The 19,026-nt window shown below is 42.2% G+C and overlaps 1 protein-coding gene across 1 annotated transcript in view; it reads right to left on the reverse strand.

Moving 5' to 3' along the window:
• Window positions 1-270: 270 nt before the first annotated feature.
• CEP128 (centrosomal protein 128) overlaps window positions 271-19,026 on the reverse strand; it is an 89,131-nt gene continuing 70,375 nt past the window's right edge. The window contains exons 21-26 of the mRNA XM_072427667.1: window positions 18,795-18,844; window positions 16,818-16,841; window positions 13,270-13,347; window positions 7,995-8,108; window positions 6,558-6,666; window positions 271-2,573 (exon numbers count right to left, since the gene is read on the reverse strand). Of these exons, the coding sequence (XP_072283768.1) occupies window positions 2,488-2,573; window positions 6,558-6,666; window positions 7,995-8,108; window positions 13,270-13,347; window positions 16,818-16,841; window positions 18,795-18,844 (461 nt within the window). The 3' untranslated portion in view covers window positions 271-2,487. The remainder of the gene's footprint in view (window positions 2,574-6,557; window positions 6,667-7,994; window positions 8,109-13,269; window positions 13,348-16,817; window positions 16,842-18,794; window positions 18,845-19,026) is intronic.

Below are 19,026 nucleotides of genomic sequence, written 5' to 3' on the forward strand. Positions count from 1 at the left end.
TTGTTCCTGTTCTCATAGATAAACATGAGGCTGCAAAGCAATCACTTTATTAGAAAGTGGGGATCACATATGTATGGAGGGGTGCCGAAGGATGAATCTCCCTAGGTGCTTTTCCTGACAGTCATCATTGGAGCTTTTGTGCAGAGAATGACCCGGCGATCAGTCTGCACTCTTCTGTCTCTTAGTATTGCTTATATTTGACTTTAGGATCAATCTAATATTAGGCTGGAGATGGTTATCACATTCATTTTGGAATGGAATTCACAGAGATTTAGAAAATAAATTGATTTATTGTTAAATAAGCAGCATGGCAGATCAAGTCATTAAATATACAAGCAGAATAATAAGGAAATGAGCAGCTGACAATACAACAAACACAGGAATATTATTGCAGGAGGATTTCTCATTATTTTTCCGAGATTACAGTATGTTTACAGATGAAGGAAGTTATATCTTTAGGACAAGTTCAGCTGCCCCTGCCAATCAGCTATCGGATAGCCTGCGGTCAGCGGAGGTTTTGGATTTTGGCATGTAGATAAGACTAGGATGTTTCTGGAGGTTTGTGCTGTAAAGAGAATCACTGGTACAACCACTGGCCTTCGTTTATACTGAAAGGAGCCCAGGGGCTGTGCTAGCCCTGTGGGTCAAAAATAGCCAATGTTACCTGTATTAGCAAATCGTAAATGACTGCCTTGCTTTTGTGAATTTATCTCTGCTATTTTCTGTACACAGTGAGGATCAGTTAAAAATATGGGGAGGTGTCTAATAAATTTGCAGTATGCCAATCATACCATACTACATAATCAGATCTCAAGGGCAACATTCCTGGATAGACACAGGAGGAAAGACATTCCTGGATGGCCACAGGAATAATGAGGAGGGGGAGGCATTCCTGGATGGACAGGAGATTGGTGAGGAGGGAAGGCATTCCTGGCTGGACAGGAGATTAGGCAGGATATAATGGTTTCCTGGACTGACACATGGATGGCAGGACACCCTGCAGCATTCTAGGCTTTGCAGCCATGTGATTGGTGCTGATAGGTGGATTTATTGGATCTCTATTTTGTGAGGCCACGTAAACACGTCTTCTGGGAAATTTAAGCTTCCTCGGGGTCCTTATCTTATAAGTTGATGGACTTGTAGGCAGTTAAATTTTGGATACACAAATAATGAATTAGGTGTTGATACAATTATGGATGATGAATAATGGTGTTGTCTGGCCCACGTTGCTGGTTGCATGAATCACACATGCATTGACAGAACTATGTGGAGCTGTGTGAAGGAGGTCAGATTCTTTTCATTACTATTTGTCATTTTTATAACATATTTTATTGAGGCTTTTAATAAAGATATATTCCTTAATATATGTACATTGGACTCTAGGACCATGCTTTGTGCTTTGTTCGATACTTCACCTCCCTGATGAGCCACCTTGTAGCATGTTTTGGCTTCATTGTGGTAAATGATTTAGTGGAATTGTTTCCCTACATGAAACCTGAACAGGACAACATCAGCCAGAAATGTAAATAGGAGATTGCAATGTAAGGTAAACATTGGCCAGGCGATTGGCAAATTTGTTTAGTTGAAGATGTAGCACCTGGTGGAAGGATGAATTGTAGTACATTCCTCCCATCTTTATAGGTGATGGCAGCCAGATAAACTGAATTATAGTGAAATTCACAACTTCATATTGGCACGTTTTCTCACAATCTGTAGTAAGGAGCTTTGCAGCGATACACACATATATATACTATAAATCGCAAGTCTGTGTACCCCTGACCATCACACAAATAACAGCTTGTTGGACATCCCAATCCAAACCATGGAGCTGAACACCTCCCTCTGTGTGCCTATACAATCCCCACTGTTCTGGGAAGACTTCCATTAGATTTTGAGATTTGCCCCCATTTGTGAAATCAGGTACTGATAGTGGATTAGAAGAACTGTCTCACCATTCCAATTCACCCCAAAGGTGTTCAGTAGGTTTGAGGTCAGGGCTCTGTGCAGGACACTTGAGTTTCTCCACACCAAGCTGGTGACACCATATCTTTATGGAGCTGGTTTTGTACCCCGGGGCAGAATAATGGGGGAACAGAAAAGGGTCTTCACCAAACTGTGACCACACTTAGAATATTAATACATCAGTCTTAATATCCAGTGCAAAAAAACAGAGACTCCAGGTGAATACTGGGGAACCCTGGAAAGGGTGTTGATATTCTGAGGACAAATGATGAATCAGTAATTTTAAAAATTTGCATTGATTTTCAACTCCAATATTAAAAAAAAAAAAATACTTTGATTTTCAACTCCATTATTAAAAAAAAAAAATACTTTTTAGGAAATGAGGTTACTTATAAATGATTTACAACAATATATAAATCCCTCCCTATATATTCACATAAATAGATTTCAGTGGTTATTCTCGCATAAGGACGAGACTGGAGCCAGCAGTCAGCGATGTGCGTTATATCCGTATAGATTTGTCCTTCAGGAAGTTCCTCCATTCAGGGTAAGGCTGCTTGTAAGATCTTTGAGTCCCTCATAATAGGGCGGTGTTCCTCTCTTTACTGGAGCTGAAATAAAATCAGACAAAGTGATTAGGTGAGCCATGGCTGCTGTCCAGCATGATTCTGTGTTGTCTATAGTAACTAGTCATTGCAGGAAAGTTGATTGGGTAAATGAAAACTTTCCTAATCTTATGGCCCTGCGTCTTAAGTTCACAATAGTATGTTGCATTGTTGGGCTCTGGCACTGTAGCAAATTTAAATATTTAGTAGCTTAAAAGCTACTTGAAGCACATTGAAGCAAATACTGCAATGTGTTTTGACAACGCAGTTCCCAATAATGTGTTGTTGTATAGTGTGAACAGGCTCTTTAACCACCTAGCCGGTATGTCCGTACGAAGGTCGGGCAAAAAAAATGGCTAGGATGGTTAACCCCGTAATTTTGTCACATCCTTACCTCCATGGTCCCGCTGTGCACATCCAGCGGGACCATGAAGGTAAGGATTCCAGATTAATACAAAGTACATAACTGGTAAATTCAAACGCTCATTTTGTATTGGATTGAATACAAACTCCGGTATCCAATCCAATACAAAAAAATAAAAAAAAATAAAAGTAAATACATTTTTTATATTCATATTATCTACTAGAACCCCTGTTCGGACATATTTGAAAAACAGTGGATCACTTTTGGTACAGAAATCTAGACCTCAGTGTAACACTCAGGTGGTTAAAATCAGTGAAAGTAAACACCTTTGGAATGTTGTATATTTTTTTTTTTTTTTTTTGGGGGGGGGGGTACCCATCTTTATTTTTATCCAACATTATTGAACGACTGTGGGCCATTGTTGGATATGGAATCATTGCTGTGTGTTTTATAATGAAGTGACTGTGCAGGGATCCTATTAGAAGAGGACTTGTATAATATAAACAGTGGGAAGACGATTACCATACTTAACTCACCCTAGATCAGCATTTCTCATCCCAGGGTTCCCCAGAGGTTGCTAGAAGTTCTTTGAGCAATGTGTGCCTCTCAGGTCAGCTTAAGTGACACCAGTGATCCTTTTGGCTATCTGTAAGAGTGGTATTCTTCACACTGGTAAGCAGTATAGGAGACATTCTTCCTACTGACCAGCACTCTAATGTACTGTGAGTTGTGGATTTAGTAATTTGACCTAGGGTTCCCTGAGGACCTGAAACTTTTTTTTCCCTCAAAGAAAAAGATTGCTCTAGACAATGGCTTTGGACAAAGCAAGCAGCGAAGTGTCTAAATCTTCCAGCCATAGCTGGTTCTTCTCAATGGAAGCATTGGGTGTTTTCTTTTGGCTAACAAATGCTTCCCTGAGATGACCAATGTTGGCACACACAGCTGTGGGGTGATCTATAAAGAGGTCAGTGGGCGGATTCTGTATTACGTCTGAACCCTAATTAGCACCTATTTCTTAATTTGTTCTATATTAAAGTGCCGGTGTTCTCCAATAAACATCAGCATATAATAATATTTTCACCCCACACTGTTGCTGAGATTAAAGCCGTAGTCTGCCTTTACTTTTGATCTTTAGAGCCCTTTGTGTGTCTGTCTCCTGATCTGCTTTCCACTTTTGTTTAGGAAGATTAAAGCTGACACGGCATATTTAATCTGCCAAACGGGACATGACGGGATATAAAGTAAGGAATGTCCTAACTCCTTACAATGTAATGTGGATCTGTGAGACCTCAGGGTCCGCGGAGAGCCAAGGAACACAGCCCACCTAGAGCGGCTAACGCATACAATACTACTACTGGGCGGAGAGCCAAGAATGTGGCCTGGACCGATTATCTGTGCTCAGATGAATGTACTTCCCTGTCTCAAATGAACCACTTCACCAAGTTCCTGGGGTCACCTCACTGTTGGGAATAAAAAGGAAACGGTTGTGTGTGCCCCAGTCACATTCTGTGTGCAACATCGAGCGCAGCAAACAATCCCGCACAATAGACGAGTTTTACACACAGATCGAGGGCTGCCCCAAAACACAACAATTATTTAGTACTCTCTTGTACACAGAGCCCCTCTTAGCATTCACAGCGCCGGAGCTCTTTTTAGCTTTTCATACAATCTCTGTACAAAGTCAGTCGAGTGCCGTGCTTTCTGCTTCTACACTTTGTGGAATGTTGTCTGTTTTTTTCATGAGGAAGACATTTTGTGGGCCTCCTCTCAACATGTAGCTTTCTATCTTCATATAATGGGTTTCTGGCGGGTGAAGTGGCTGCTGGGAACTATAATAAAGTCCCTTCTTCCACTATACTCCACAGCTTCAGATGTAAACTGAAGTCAACATTTACATGGCTGGAGGCAGTCCATACTATGACTCCATATTTGAAAAAGTAGAGGTCAGGTTGTAACCATCACCAAGTAAATGCCCACATACATGCTGGAGATCTGCACTAAAGCCACGGTGATGGGATGGAGGAAGCTTAAAGGAATTTGCCTTTTAGAAAATTGTTAATGGTTGGGCAGTTCTATAGGTATATATACCTCTAATCCCACATCATATCTGCACCAGTCTCATCATCTGTTCCCCTAACAGTTTTGCCAGTGTTCAGTTAGACATTAATTATTTATATATGTTTAGCTATAGGTACACTGAGCAGGAATAGGGTTTGCATAAACCACAACATCACTGCGGAAGCTTGACCAGAATGAGTCAATGACGTTCTAACCTGTCCAGTACTTTTAATCTTAGCGAAGGAGTTGTGCTATGAAAGCATCAGATGTGGACTGTGTAGGGAAACAGCTATATGACATGTTTTGTAAACTTTACAAGACAACAGATCAAAAAGCACCAGTACATCCATCTATTTTCTGCAGCAGGATGGAGACCCCGTCACTACGTGTCGGTGCAGGATAGAGACCCCTGTCACTACGTGTGTGTGTGCGCACGAGATAGAGACCCACAGAAAACATCTAACCATTGATCTTTATTGCACTAATCCATCTAGTGAAGAATAACGTGTACGAAATAATCAGAATTAAACATGCACTATGAGTAAGCACAAACTTGATTGCATATAAAAAGAGTCCATGCACACCAAGTGTGTTGAGCTGCTTTCTCAATGCAAAAAATAGAACAGGCTGTATTGAAGTGTTTAACACAGGAGTGTCAAACTCTGTCCCTCAAGGTCCTTTTTTTTGGGCCCACCGAAGAATTCCGAAAATGAACTACATCTGACCCGCACTACCTCACATCATCATTTTCAATACATGCAATACATAGACATTATTCCTGTACACCCATCATGTGACACAAAGCCTAGGCAATGATCACATGGTACCTGACTACCAGGGGCATTGTGTTTGTTTCAATCCATTAGAGACTGTATAGTGTAATATTTAGTGTCAGACAAACTTGTGATGTGAGAGAATGAACAACAAACAGCCTGCATAGATAGATAGATAGAAATTAGTATTTTCAATCCTAAAGTGTGTGTAGAGTGGTTTGTTTTTGTTAGTTATGGATGAAGTAGTAAACGTCCTTATTTTTTCAATAAGTTTCAAGTTTGGCCCCCGACTTGGTCTAAGTTTTTAATTTCGGCCCTCTGTTTCTTTGAGTTTGATACCCCATTTTACCCCCAGTTTACCACATTACAGCTATGGCAAATGTTCAAGTATTTTTCTTTCTAAAAACAAAAAAAAAAAAACCTTACAAAAAAAGGAAAAAGTATAGAACTACAATTGTAAATATAAATACAACTGAAGTGCATTTACCACACATCACCACAAGCTGAATGCTCCATTTGTGGTATGAATCCCCAGTCTAGTCTAGGGGATAATGAGAGTTTGATTCCTCCCTGCAGATTTATCTTGCAGCATTTTCTTGCTTTTTATAATATTGGTCTCCAGTCTTATCCAACTCCAGGTAAAGTTAGTTGGTCTGAAGGCAACCAAATTTCAGCTAGGAGCTGGGAAAATTATCTTTGGTTCATGTGGGTGTCATTGTCATCCTTTTTTTTTTCTCACAGAACACACACTGCTGTTCTCTAGTAACTGCTTAGCATGTATGATTGAATACTTACAGTTGACATCTGAGCGTAGTGAGCTGGACAGGAATCCGCTGTTTGCACGTAGCGATGAGGACAACGATGAAAGGCGGGCATTCTGGATGTCCGCTTTGAATTTGTCTTCCTGTGAAGGGAAGAAATTTGTTTTGTTAGAGAAAAGTGCTTTTGTGTAAAAATGCTTATTTCACACCTGATTGTGCCAGGAATTTTCCATTTTTTGGACCACACTTCTCTGCAGTACAGAACAGAAAACAGGCCACTGCTGCTCTAACACAATCTATGAGAATTATTTCATTAGTTTGGCATTATTGGTCACAGTGCTGTCAGTAAGTGGATGGGGTTAAAGTACCATCTGCATGGATGGAGTCATTGATCTTATGTGTGGTGCCATTTTCCTGTGACCAGATACAGAATTCTGTTTCTTGGAGTACAAGTAAAAATGTATATTGTATGGTGTTCGGTGCTGGCTTTGTGCATCAGGTCAGAGCAGCATGGCTGAACCTAGATCACACTATCAAAATCTCATCATTGCTCATGGGTAATTAACTCCATGGAAGTGTATCGGGCCCCCACTGAGCAGATTATCAGTTGCTGGGACACATTACATGCTATGACATTCCACGTAGCCTCCATAGTTACACAGTGAGGACACAGATCTACAGAGCTAATCTTCAAAAACAAACATCTTCAGGATCACTCAGTGATCCAGAGGAAGGCAAAACCACAACTGATACACAGGTGAATTACTTTCACCTAGGCGGACAAAATTTCCGAAATAGCTCTGCAGATTCTGATGGTGCAGTAAGATTACCCCTAGGGGGGATTCTGGAGTACACACAGGTCATTTCTGCCAGAAAGAGGATCACTGATTTAGCAATCATTACATATAGGACACAATGGAGTGACATAGGGATTAATCTCTTATGCTAGCACCTAGCTCCAAATGTGCGCAGCTGATCAGTATTGCGTGCAGCAATTGTGAGACAATAATCATGAGATGTGCTGGGTGATTTTAATCACGTGACAATTTTCTCCCCCAAAATTTTTTAAGCTGGGTGAAAAGAAGCTGTAGGTGGGTGGTGGCCTCTGTATTGTGCCAAACTATTAGGAAACCACCCAAAATAGCTGGGTGGCTACTAAAAAGTGCCAATGGTGCTAAAAGTTGGAGACAATACTGCCCAATCATTCTATCAAAAAACTTGTGTGCTCATCAGAAAGATGATCCTAAAAAAATGTAAAAGGCATACCAACTGACTAAATCAAAAAAACAAAAACTATCAGTAGGCCGAGCTGATTATACTTTCCTGTGGAGTAATACATTGCCTCCTCCACTCTTCTGGGGAGGGGGGTAAGTATATCAGAGTGTAGAGAAAACTAGACAGCAGAGTGGTTGGGTCAGCGATGACCCTCTTACACTGCATTGTAGGTGACTGTGATTGATGTCTAGCGTACCCGGTATTCCTGGATTCGCCTCTTCGAGTCTTCCAGCTGTTGCTGAAGTGAGCCGATGATCTCCCGATACTGAGCGTATCTTTCCTCCATCACTTCCCGCTGGAGGTGAGAATCCTGCGCAGAACACATAACATCGGGTCAGAACATCTGCAGGTAAAAATGAGTCCAAAATCACACACACACACACACACACACACACACACACACACACACACACACACACACGATCCCCTGCTGATTTTGTACGTTTGTCCTCTGACAAAGCAATGACCAGTCTATAATTGTAATGGTAGGTTTATTGTAGCTGTGAGAAATAGAATAACAACAAAAGAACCCTCACAAAGTCAGAGCTTGATGTGCATTGTACAGAGTGAAATAAATATTTGATCTATCAACCAGTCTGGAGACTGGCTAGGCCACTCCAGGACCTTCATGTGCTTCTTCTTGAGCCACTCCTTTGTTGCCTTGGCCATGTGTTTTGGGTCATTGTCATGCTGGAATACCTATCCATGACCCATTTTCAATGCCCTGGCTGAGGTAAGGAGGTGCTCACCCAAGATTTGACCGTATATGGTCCCGTCCATTTTTCCTTCAATGTGGTGAAGTTGTCCTGTCCTCTGAGCAGAAAAAAACCTCCAAAACATATTGTGTCCATTTTCATGTTTGACGTGTTCTTGGGTTCATAGGCAGCATTCGGCCTCCTACAAACATGGCGAGTTGAGGCCAAAATGCTCAATTTTGGTCTCATCTGACCACAACACTTTTACCCAGTTCTCTGGATCATTCAGATGTTCATTGGCAAACTGCAGACTGGCCTGTACATGTGCTGTCTTGAGAAGGGGGACCTTGTGGGCTCTGCAAGATTTCAGGCCTTTATGGCACAGTGTGTTACCAATTGTTTTCTTGGTGACCCTCCACGCACACATCCCAGCTGCTCTGAGATCATTGACAAGTTCCCTCAGTGTAGTTCTAGGCTGCTTTATAACCGTTCTTATGATCATTCCACAAGAGGAGATCTTGGATGGAGCCCCAGACCGAGGGAGATTAACAGTTATTTTGTGTTTCTTCATTTGCAAATTATGGCTCCAACTATTGTCACCTTCTCACCAAGCTGCTTGGCGATAGTCTTGTAGCCCAGTCCAGCATTGTGTAGGTCTACAATCTTGTCCCTGACATTCTTAGACAGCTCTTTGGTCTTGGCCATGGCTGCTAGTTTGGAATATGATTGATTGCTTCTGTGGATAGGTGTCTTTTATACAGGTACTCTAACAAGCTTGAATTAGGAGCACTTCTTACAGAGGGTGCTCCTAATATCTGTTACCTGCATACAATGAAGGCTACTCCTGGGAGCCTGAACTTTCACTCATTACTCATTTCACTCATTACAATGCACATTAAGCTCTGACTTTTGAGCACTGGGTTTTTGAGGGTTCTTTTATTGTTATTCTGTCTCTCAGACCTACAATAAACCTACCATTACAATTATAGACTGGTCAGAGGGTAAACATACAAAATCAGCATGAGATCAAATACTTCTTACCCTCACTGTACATGGGAGGTGGGTTAACAAATGATTTAGTATTTTGGGGATTTTGCTCAGCTCCTGCTGTCTGGCAGGTTGAGAGGCTTGGTTTTAGTCTACTGCAGTTTAGAAGCATTACAAATATGGGAATGCAATAATTTGAACTTCAGAGTATACGTGTAGCAAAAACCTGATGGGGTTCTAACCCTTCCACACAAAAAAACATTTGTCTGCATAAACACTTAAATGTACGGCAGTATAAACTCACAAATTACTCCATGAAAGCAGCAGAATTTCCTGGGCTAGAAGTTCCGATAATAAAACTTTTTGAATGTTCATATATTGACTCTTGCAGTGAATGTGTGCCAAGCCATGATCTGCTCATAGTGCAGGGTAAATCAGTAAAAAGCAGCATCGATTCTGGCGATACACACGGTAACCATGACGCCACACCTGTTTCCCATTTTCACCCCTCCACACACATACCAACACATGGGACAAACTTCTCTCCATTGTGCCGATAAAATGAATTCTTCTATAGAAAGCAGAGAGCAGAAATTTAGAAGACCGGACCCTTCACTCCCCCCATCCCCCAGGACAACGTTCTAAAAGCCATTCGTTGGCACTGACCAGCATGGTGTGTAATTTGCCCCCTCTGTGTGGACAGGAAACCCCTCCAAATCGGCTCCAGCAGGGGTTCTGTACGCTAAATTAATCCAGTGAGGTCTCTAAACTTGTGTAAAGGGAGGTGGTTCCAATAGAGCAGAAGGGTCTTCTGAAATACTGTTTCTGGAATTTGGGGCCCCACTTTTCTTTCACATTTACTTTCCCTGCCTCATGACAAGTGAAAAAACGAGAGACCTGCACACACATCTCCATTCAAATACATTTACTGGCCACTTAATTAGGTACAAATGCTCAACTGCTTGTTAACCCAAATATCTAATCAGCCAATCACATGGCAACAATGCATTTTGGCATCTAGACATTGTTAGGATGATCTGCTGAAGTTCATATCAATCATCAGAGTGGAGAAAAAAGGTGATTTCAGTGATTATGGATGTGCAGAATTTGGCGACAACACAATCAAAGCATAGATCCTTCCCACCTTGTTTTAATGGATCAGGTTGGTGGTGTAATGCTGTGTGGGGTATTTTCTTGGCACACTTTTGGCCCCTTAGTACCCACTGACCATGGCTTAAATCTCACAGCCTACATTAGTATTGTTGCTACCGTGTCCATCCCTTTATGCCTGCAGTGTGATTACCTTCTGATAGCTACTTCCAACAGCATAACGCACCGTGTCACAAAGCTGAAATAATCTTAGACTAGTTACTTGAACATCACAATGGGGTCACCGGACTAAAATTCAGTAGAGAACCTTTGGGATGTGGTAGATGGAAGGTTTGTATCTTGGATGTGCCGCCAAAAACTGTGTGATGTCAATATGTAAAAAAATAACTGAGGAATAAGGGCCCTGTTGGATTTGAGCCATGAAGAATGACAACAGATTTTTTTCTTTCTCTTTATAATATACTTGCCTTAATGCCCAACTTAGATGGATGGATCCAGACTGCTAGAACTCTCTGGGCAGTGTAAACAAAACTTTTTTTTTTTTTTATAAAACATCTCACAATATTGATCTCAAACAATGGAATTATAGGTATGATTATTTCCTTTCTGAGCTCCCACTATATGCTGTACCCCTTGACATCTGGAGTCTTGCTCTCTATGTTTCATACTGTCTATGGCAAAGGAAGAATTGTTTGGAGTCTCTTAGGACCCTTTGCTCTTAGGACCCTGATTGGTTCTTGGTTTCTCTTTTTGCTTTTTTAATAGATTTCACCAAAGAGAGCTTGCATGTTTTTCACCAAAAATGTACACAACACAGGGCCCAGAACCATAAAAGCTAAATATTTGGTATGCTGAGCCAAACATAATAAAACTATGATCCCTTCATTGCATGGGTGTGATCCTCCCCCATCCTGCTTCCATATTATATATATATATATATATATATATATATATATATATATATATAATGCCTTGGGTGTACTGGGGTCCTCAGCGGCCACTCAAACAGCAGTGGGCGCGGGGTTGTGATTTCACTCCTGTATTTTATGGGAGATTCTTGTTCTCTGTATAATGATAATAAGCAAAGTCCTGTAATGTAGCAGGTCTAATCCCAGTGAATAGAACAATAGTTTTCTCACAGTTGTGCGTTCCCATCAGCCTCCACAGGACCCGATTGTATCTGTAGGTCTGAGTGCTACTATAGCAGAGCACTGACACTGCAAGCTAAAGAATGGCTTGCATTCATGGCAACCCCATTCAGATCATTTTCTCAAGGTCGTCCCATACTCTATTTCCCCCCTTTGTTCCCTCACACCGGAATACGAATGTCCTAGGGGCCCTATTCATTACAAATGAACATTGTGAGAATTGCTTGTGGTTTCTCAGCTCTTGGGGCGCAGAGATTAGAGGTAAGACCCCCACCACATTCCTGTGTCCCCCTTCTGGCTACTGGAATGGAGGCGGCCTGTCCTGGGAACGCACTCTGTGCACTTGCAGGTTATTGTGTGGTGTGGTGCTGGAGGGAAACGGAAAGCAACAAACACTGTACTATCACTCAACGTCAATCACTCAATGTGACTCAACGTCACATCTACAATACTGAGTCTTCCATCTGCCAGCAGGGAGTGCAATGATCTCCCAAGAGCCAAATTTGCTTGGGCAGCTTTATGCAAACTTATTATAGAGCTCAGCACACAGGGGTGGCAGTGGAAGCCTGGATCAGGATGACAGAGGAGTCAATACTTCATTACTATGTGGGCAAACCTACTGCTAATATTCTATCACAGAAGATAAATAGGTCTTAAAGGATAATAAAATCCAAACTTTAAATATCTCAGATATGGGGGGTATAGGAAGGGGTGAGTCCTGAGATATGGGGGGTATAGGAAGGGGTGAGTCCTGAGATATGTGGGGTATAGGAACAGGTGAGTCCTGAGATATGGGGGGTATAGAAGGGATGAGTCCGGAGATATGCCCTAAATTTTACTCTTGGGAATAAATGGAGATCCTTTTGTGTAGTGGTTACAGGGCTATAGTTGGCCATGTTGTCAATATAGGTGTGTGGTAACTGGTTGAATCATGGTCTTTGTATGGTCAAGCAGGTAGTTACTACAGGATTGTGGTCATTGTATGGACATATAGTGGTCAATAAAAGGCTCTGATCAAGCAGTGGTAATTGTGTGGTCAGATAATTTTTCAGTAGTGGTTAACCAACTGTAAGGTTGTGGTCATTGTGCACTGCTGTACTTGTGGCAAAGGGCTGGTCATCAAATGGAACGATATGGACAGAAAACCCAATCATGTAGCTGGCATGTAAGTTTGAGCTTTCTGCAAGAATTCTGCATGTCATTAGCCATAGTGCCAAAGGGGGCCTCTGATGTCTATTGTTGCTGAGAATGATCTTTCCTGATAATTCCGATCAACAGATGAATAAACAAGTCCCATTTATCCAGTGCTGTTCAGTTCTGTAGAGAGGGGATGATGAATATGAGGGCACCTGACTGCTTTCTCCTCTGTGGGAAAGTACATTGGTTGTCCTTGGTTGAACATTCATTGATCCACCAGGTTAGATTTTTGATTGTCACCAGAGACGAATATTTGTGATCATCGAGTGTATGGAAATAGGCCAACACTTCTGCACCTTCACCCACACCTGAATTCAGTGAAAGTTGTACTCACATTTAGACCCTTGATGTCATCCAGCAGATTGAGCTTCTCTGGGACAGACTCCAGGTGATCCAGTGCCATCCGCGTACTCTGAAACCACAAAAAGATAAAAGTCAGTACAAACTTAAATAAAAGCCCCCTGTCTGTATTCCCTGACACTTGTGGGAGACTGCGGAGCAGCACTCCGACTGTGGAGCAGCACTCCAGCTGCGCGCTCTCCCCCTTCCCTTGCAATCGTTCATCCGTGGATCTGCCAGGACAGTTGTTTGGATGATGAATGACGCGCTCTGTACACACCAGATTCTCGTCCAATTTCGGCCCTGCACCGATTATCGGGCGAGAACCATAGGAAGTGTGTACATAGCTTTAGCAATGCGCTGTGTGAAAATGAATTTAAGGTTTTCTTATCTTCTGCATATTACCTCCCCAAAATGGAACTTTAGGTTGTATAAAAAGCTTTACCAAAGCTACTTTAGGAATGATTTTATGTAAATGGTTTCTGTACACACTGCTCTGTACTGAGGCTCATACCGTACAAGAAATTGCTTCTCAGTGTTGTTCAGGACAATGTTCCTTTCTTCCCTAGTTACAGGTAAGACAGATCCCCTTTAAATCGAGTTTAGGCTGACACTAGCGTTTAGGACATTACAGTTCTGATCAGAGGTGAGATGAGAGCTGAGAATTTCCATGCTCGGGACCCAAAATGACTGACAAGGAACACCAGGCAGTGTTGATGTATTGCAGAGATGGAGATGAAGACCATCTGCTCCGGCATTACTCTGTAATGGCAATTATGGGAGCTTTACAGTGCCGCATTTCCTCCAGAATCCAATTTATGCTGCAATTCAGGTACAGACTCTCTATGACTCTACACTGATGTCTCTGATTATTTTGTGATGGGAGCTTAGAGAAAGAATCTACTTAAGGACAGATCTGTGATCTGAGGGGCTTCACTGTGTATAAAAACCTGAAGTTGGGAGAATTTTGTGTCTTCATTTTCTCTGGGTCTTACCTGCTTCCTTTGCTGCTGTATATTTTGTGGATAATGTTGCATGCTGCAGTTTAGGGGCATTGACTTTTTTACATGGCTGCATGGTATATAATGCCTAATAAACATGCATAGCCAGCACTCAGAACCCAAATGGTTGCTGTAGATGAACCAGGGCTGCTGGACTCCGTTGAAAGCTGCAGTAGGCCTCTCATTTCTCATCCCTGTGGAGAGCCAACTTGCAATGGCCACCTACCCTTGGCTGTTCTGCTGATCACAGTAAAATATCAGGGGATGTGGCTTCTTGGTATTTTACATATTTCTATCAAACCAGTGCAGGTTGTGTGCATATATTTCATTCTGCCACCTTCGTCATACGTAAAGGACTTCAATGATTTATGAGCTCCAGTAAATCATTCTTTTCCCACCAACCTTCAAAGATTAGGATTGACCTGTTACACCCTTGTATTTCAGGAATTTACATAAGAATATGATGCGTTTTGGGGGTGTGATTGCTGCACACACCCTGATCCCGCAGGGACTTTTTGTCTTACCCAGGGTTGTGTAATAATGCAAATGAAGTCAAGGTTGATTTGTCCAATCCCGACTAACTGGCATTTATTGTTTTTATCAGAACATTGCTTGTGGTGGAGCCTCCTCCTCCTCCTAGAGGTCATTGCACATTGGCCTCCAATCTTACCGCAGGAGAGGCAGCTTGTGCCTTCTACCTCACCAGACCATGGCCTCTGATCAGTGAAATAATATCACAATGTGGGCCACTCCAGACAGCCTCACAGCCACAAAAAGTACAATCCTCTTAGGCAACTGAGCTGAGATGGGAGATAAAGCACCCAATCAGAGAGCTGTCACTGCGGCACACACAGACTTTAATAATTCCCCGCCGCTCGTGTCCTTCCTGTAGATCAGATTTTTGTCAAGCAGTTTGTTACTCGAGATACACAGTGCCAAAGCAATTTAACACTTAATCTGTCAGCTACTTTCTGTCTGCCAATAAACCCACAACAAAGCAGCAAGAGAATTTAGGGGAAATAAACGGAGGTTATTGCTTTCCTGATTGTACAGGACGGACGCTGGGGGGCCACAGAATGGAAGGGGAGTATGGGGAAGATATGGCCAGCCGATGGGCACATGGCAAAGTACTATTAGGAAATATCAAGGTGCCATCTAAACTGTGGGGCCGATTCCACACAATACATTTGATGGGAAAAAAAAAAAACTGGGAGAAATGCGTCAGTTAACATACAGAGATGAGATTGTTGTATCGTTTATGAGCATTTTATATTTTGGGCATCTGTTTAGTTGCATGAATTTATTTTGCCAAATAAAAGTAATAATTACTCTAAAAGATTAATAAATTACCAAAGTATTTTTCTTTTACACAGGGACAATACCATTTTTTACAAGAACCTGTCACATATCTGGGCGCTTTAAATTGAACACACAGAAACAATACACCCACAGTGGACTCCTTCAGTGAAAAAGTCAAGCATGGCCCCCACCTCTTCCCTCCTTCCAAGAGCTTGCATGTTCTTTACATCTTACATGGGGACTCATATTTAAGGGGCAAAGTTACCTTGCTTGACTCCAGTATTGAAATGTATTCTTTGAAATATGAGCAGACAGTTCTCATTGGTAATTACAGGAACTGCCATCATGCTACAGGTGAGCGGGATTTACACTTTTAAAGCACGTTAATGAATGTTGTGGTAACCCCCCTGGCAGTACCAAGTGTGGCTCAAGGTGAATTTTCTTTATAGACAGTGGTAATCCCGAGCCACACTTTGGGTGGAATTGAGAACTTACCTGGTCCTCACGAGCCCGCGGTGTCCTCCAGCGATGCCGGCACGGCATCTAGGTCCACCAGCGGGAAATTAAAAATTAGAAGTATTTTAAATATTAAATGTACTGATTTGACATTTAAAAATACAAAATAATCATACTGCCAGAGAGGTTAAAGAGCTTTCTCTTCCCCCCTGGTGCCTCCCTCTTCCCTCTCCGGGAACCAAAGGTCTAAATTGCTGCAATTAAAAAGGAGCCTTCCCCGTCCTCCAGTGTACTTTTCATTTGATATTGGCAGTGTAAAGGTATCAGACGCCCTCCCCATTGTGTACTTGCTTTCATTTGCACAGGTATGTGTTGTATAGTCCATAGAGAGGCTGCACTGCATTACATAACCTGGAAAACCTCAGTGTCCAGTTATGTAATCCATACAGCGAGAGGAGCAGGCGGGCCCAGTGCAATCCTTACACCACACAATGTAGATTTGTCCTGTGTTGTGTTTTAAACACCAATCAGCACATGTGTGAATAAACATTCTGGCTTCCTTCCAATGGGTGAATGTTGTAGGTTGGTGAATTGCAGGATATCTGTTACACATCCCGCTCTGCGCACAGAGGTGTAACGTTTCAGCCTTTACAGAAATGTTTTTCTTTCACTGCTGACAAATGGAACATCCTGCTTTGATACATTTCTCTGGCTCTGCAGCGAACATTTTTCACACATTAGATCCTCCAGAGCCAACTAAAATCTTATTATTATAAATAGGACTCACCCGTTCCAGATCCACAATCCGATCCTGTGAAAACATAACACAAAGATATGTTCACAAAGGAAAAAGTGAGGATTTACCGAGCAGGAAACAGCAATAGAAAGGCTCAGGCAATGCCATCCTGACACCAAATGGGGCTGCTGGGTTCTGACAGAAGCTGCTATGCATTAGACCTAAAGGGGAAAACTTTGTAATGTGTATCATTGGTGACAAATTGATGAATTAGCACTGACTATTATCCTATTCTAGTCACCCATCTAGCAAATCCTAGAGCGAAGCAGGCGGGCAGACAGACTGCTGCGATGTCACTGCATTGTATTTGCCCAAAAGATACAAATAAATGAAAACTCTGCATTCTCAGAACCCCCAACCTAAACATGGTCCAGAAGACTAAACCCCTTTTATAGTGGGAGGCTGTGGGCTCCCCTCCTGCTTTTTATAATCTTTAGGGTTTATTACCAGTCAGGGACATTTAGCGACTGGACGTCCATTCTGTCTGTAAAGCCCATACTGTAAAGAAGCCTTTCTGTATGTACAGGTCTTACCTTTTCCCCTCTGTCTCAGAGTGCCTTCTTTGTATGGATTTTAATCTCTAATCAAAACCCTCTGTTTAAATCACCAAAAAAAATTCCTGGTGTGTGACAACAGCCATTGTTCAGTGTCTTACAGTTTGTGTTTAGAGGTATTTACATGGCAGGTCACTTAGCCATCTGTCAGGGATGTTACTGTCTATATACAAGCTGACCTGTCAGTCAGCAACATGTATTAGGAATAGACAGATTGGCAGTCAAGGAGTTAGTCATAAGCAAGTAGGAAGTGACACATAAATGGAGCCATGTCTGCGTGTCCCCGCTCCTGGCAGGAATAAAGGTGGTTCTTGTGTCTGCATGCAGATAAATCACACAACATTCACCCTTCTGTAATTTGGCTTCTAAGTGCTCATTTTGCCTAATTCTTTCTTCAGGGTCACCACAACCTGGAAAATGGTTTTTGGGGCACTCTGATCTACAAGGGAATAAAGTGCCGAATCCTTTTCACAGCCGAAGAAATACAATTATGTAAACATCCCCCATTACTTGGGACTACAAAAAATCCATTATTCCAATCTGTTGAGACAGAAAACTGCTGACATACCTGGGCAAAACGTCATGAAAAACATCTCCAATACACCTGTTTTTTTACAAGAGGTGGGGATCTAACCAGCTTCACCTGCTGTCTGTCAGGTACTCTATTGGTGAGATTCCTGTGCACTCCACCCCCTGAGTCTGTACACCTGTTCCTTGTTCTGAGTTCCTGGGTCAGTACATCTGCACTGCTGAGCATCGCTACCCTGGTTAAATTTTTGCCCAATCTTCACACTATACAACACTGCAAATGATAAGATCAGTGCACTGCCCAGGCCCTTTCTACCAACCGATGCCAATAAAACTAGGATGACGTACTACAATAATGATCAGGAACCATATAATCCAGCTGTTGTATCATTGGTAGGGCTAGGCCTCCCACTAGAGACTCGGCAAATCCTGCTACCCCCTCTCAGTAGCTGGCACACCTCGCTCCCCCTTCCAGCAGCCTAATTCCCCCAGGTCCCCCTTTTACCAGCAGTAATTTGGCAACCTGCCAGCCTTTAAAACTAATGTAAATGCAGAGTAGGTGCACAGTAATAGGGAAGAGCATTGTGCAGAGACCCAACTACATCCGCTTCACTGCTTTACCTATACCCTTTGAGGATGAACATGTCTACAGTGCCTACAGAGGTCAGTGAGGGCTTTGTGTCAAAGCTCATTTACTGCATGTTGGAAAGCTTTTGTATGGAATATGCAATATGTGGTGTGAAAAACTCTGATCTGAAGGCTGAATACAGACTCAAGGAGCTTTGGTTGAAACATTTTATTGCTAAAGTCTCCAAGAAATGTAAATACAAGCAGATATCCCCAATCCAGATTCTACCTAACAAAGATTAAAAAAGAAAAAACTCACCTGTAAACTGCACACCTCCTCGTCCCGCCTGCGGCTTTTCTCCAGTAAATCTAGAAACAGAAAAAGGCAAATTAGGTATTTTTGAGACTCCTGCAATGTATGAGATCAGCTGCAGGTCCCGAAGAGTGTGGGACCGGGAGCAATCTAATTCTCTGCGGTCACCATGATACCTGCCTGACCGTTTCCAATTACCTCCATATACTTGGAACCTGGCCAGCATAAAATCTGATGT

The sequence above is a fragment of the Pyxicephalus adspersus genome, chromosome 12, assembly GCF_032062135.1.
Source record: "Pyxicephalus adspersus chromosome 12, UCB_Pads_2.0, whole genome shotgun sequence".
NCBI lineage: Eukaryota > Metazoa > Chordata > Amphibia > Anura > Pyxicephalidae > Pyxicephalus > Pyxicephalus adspersus.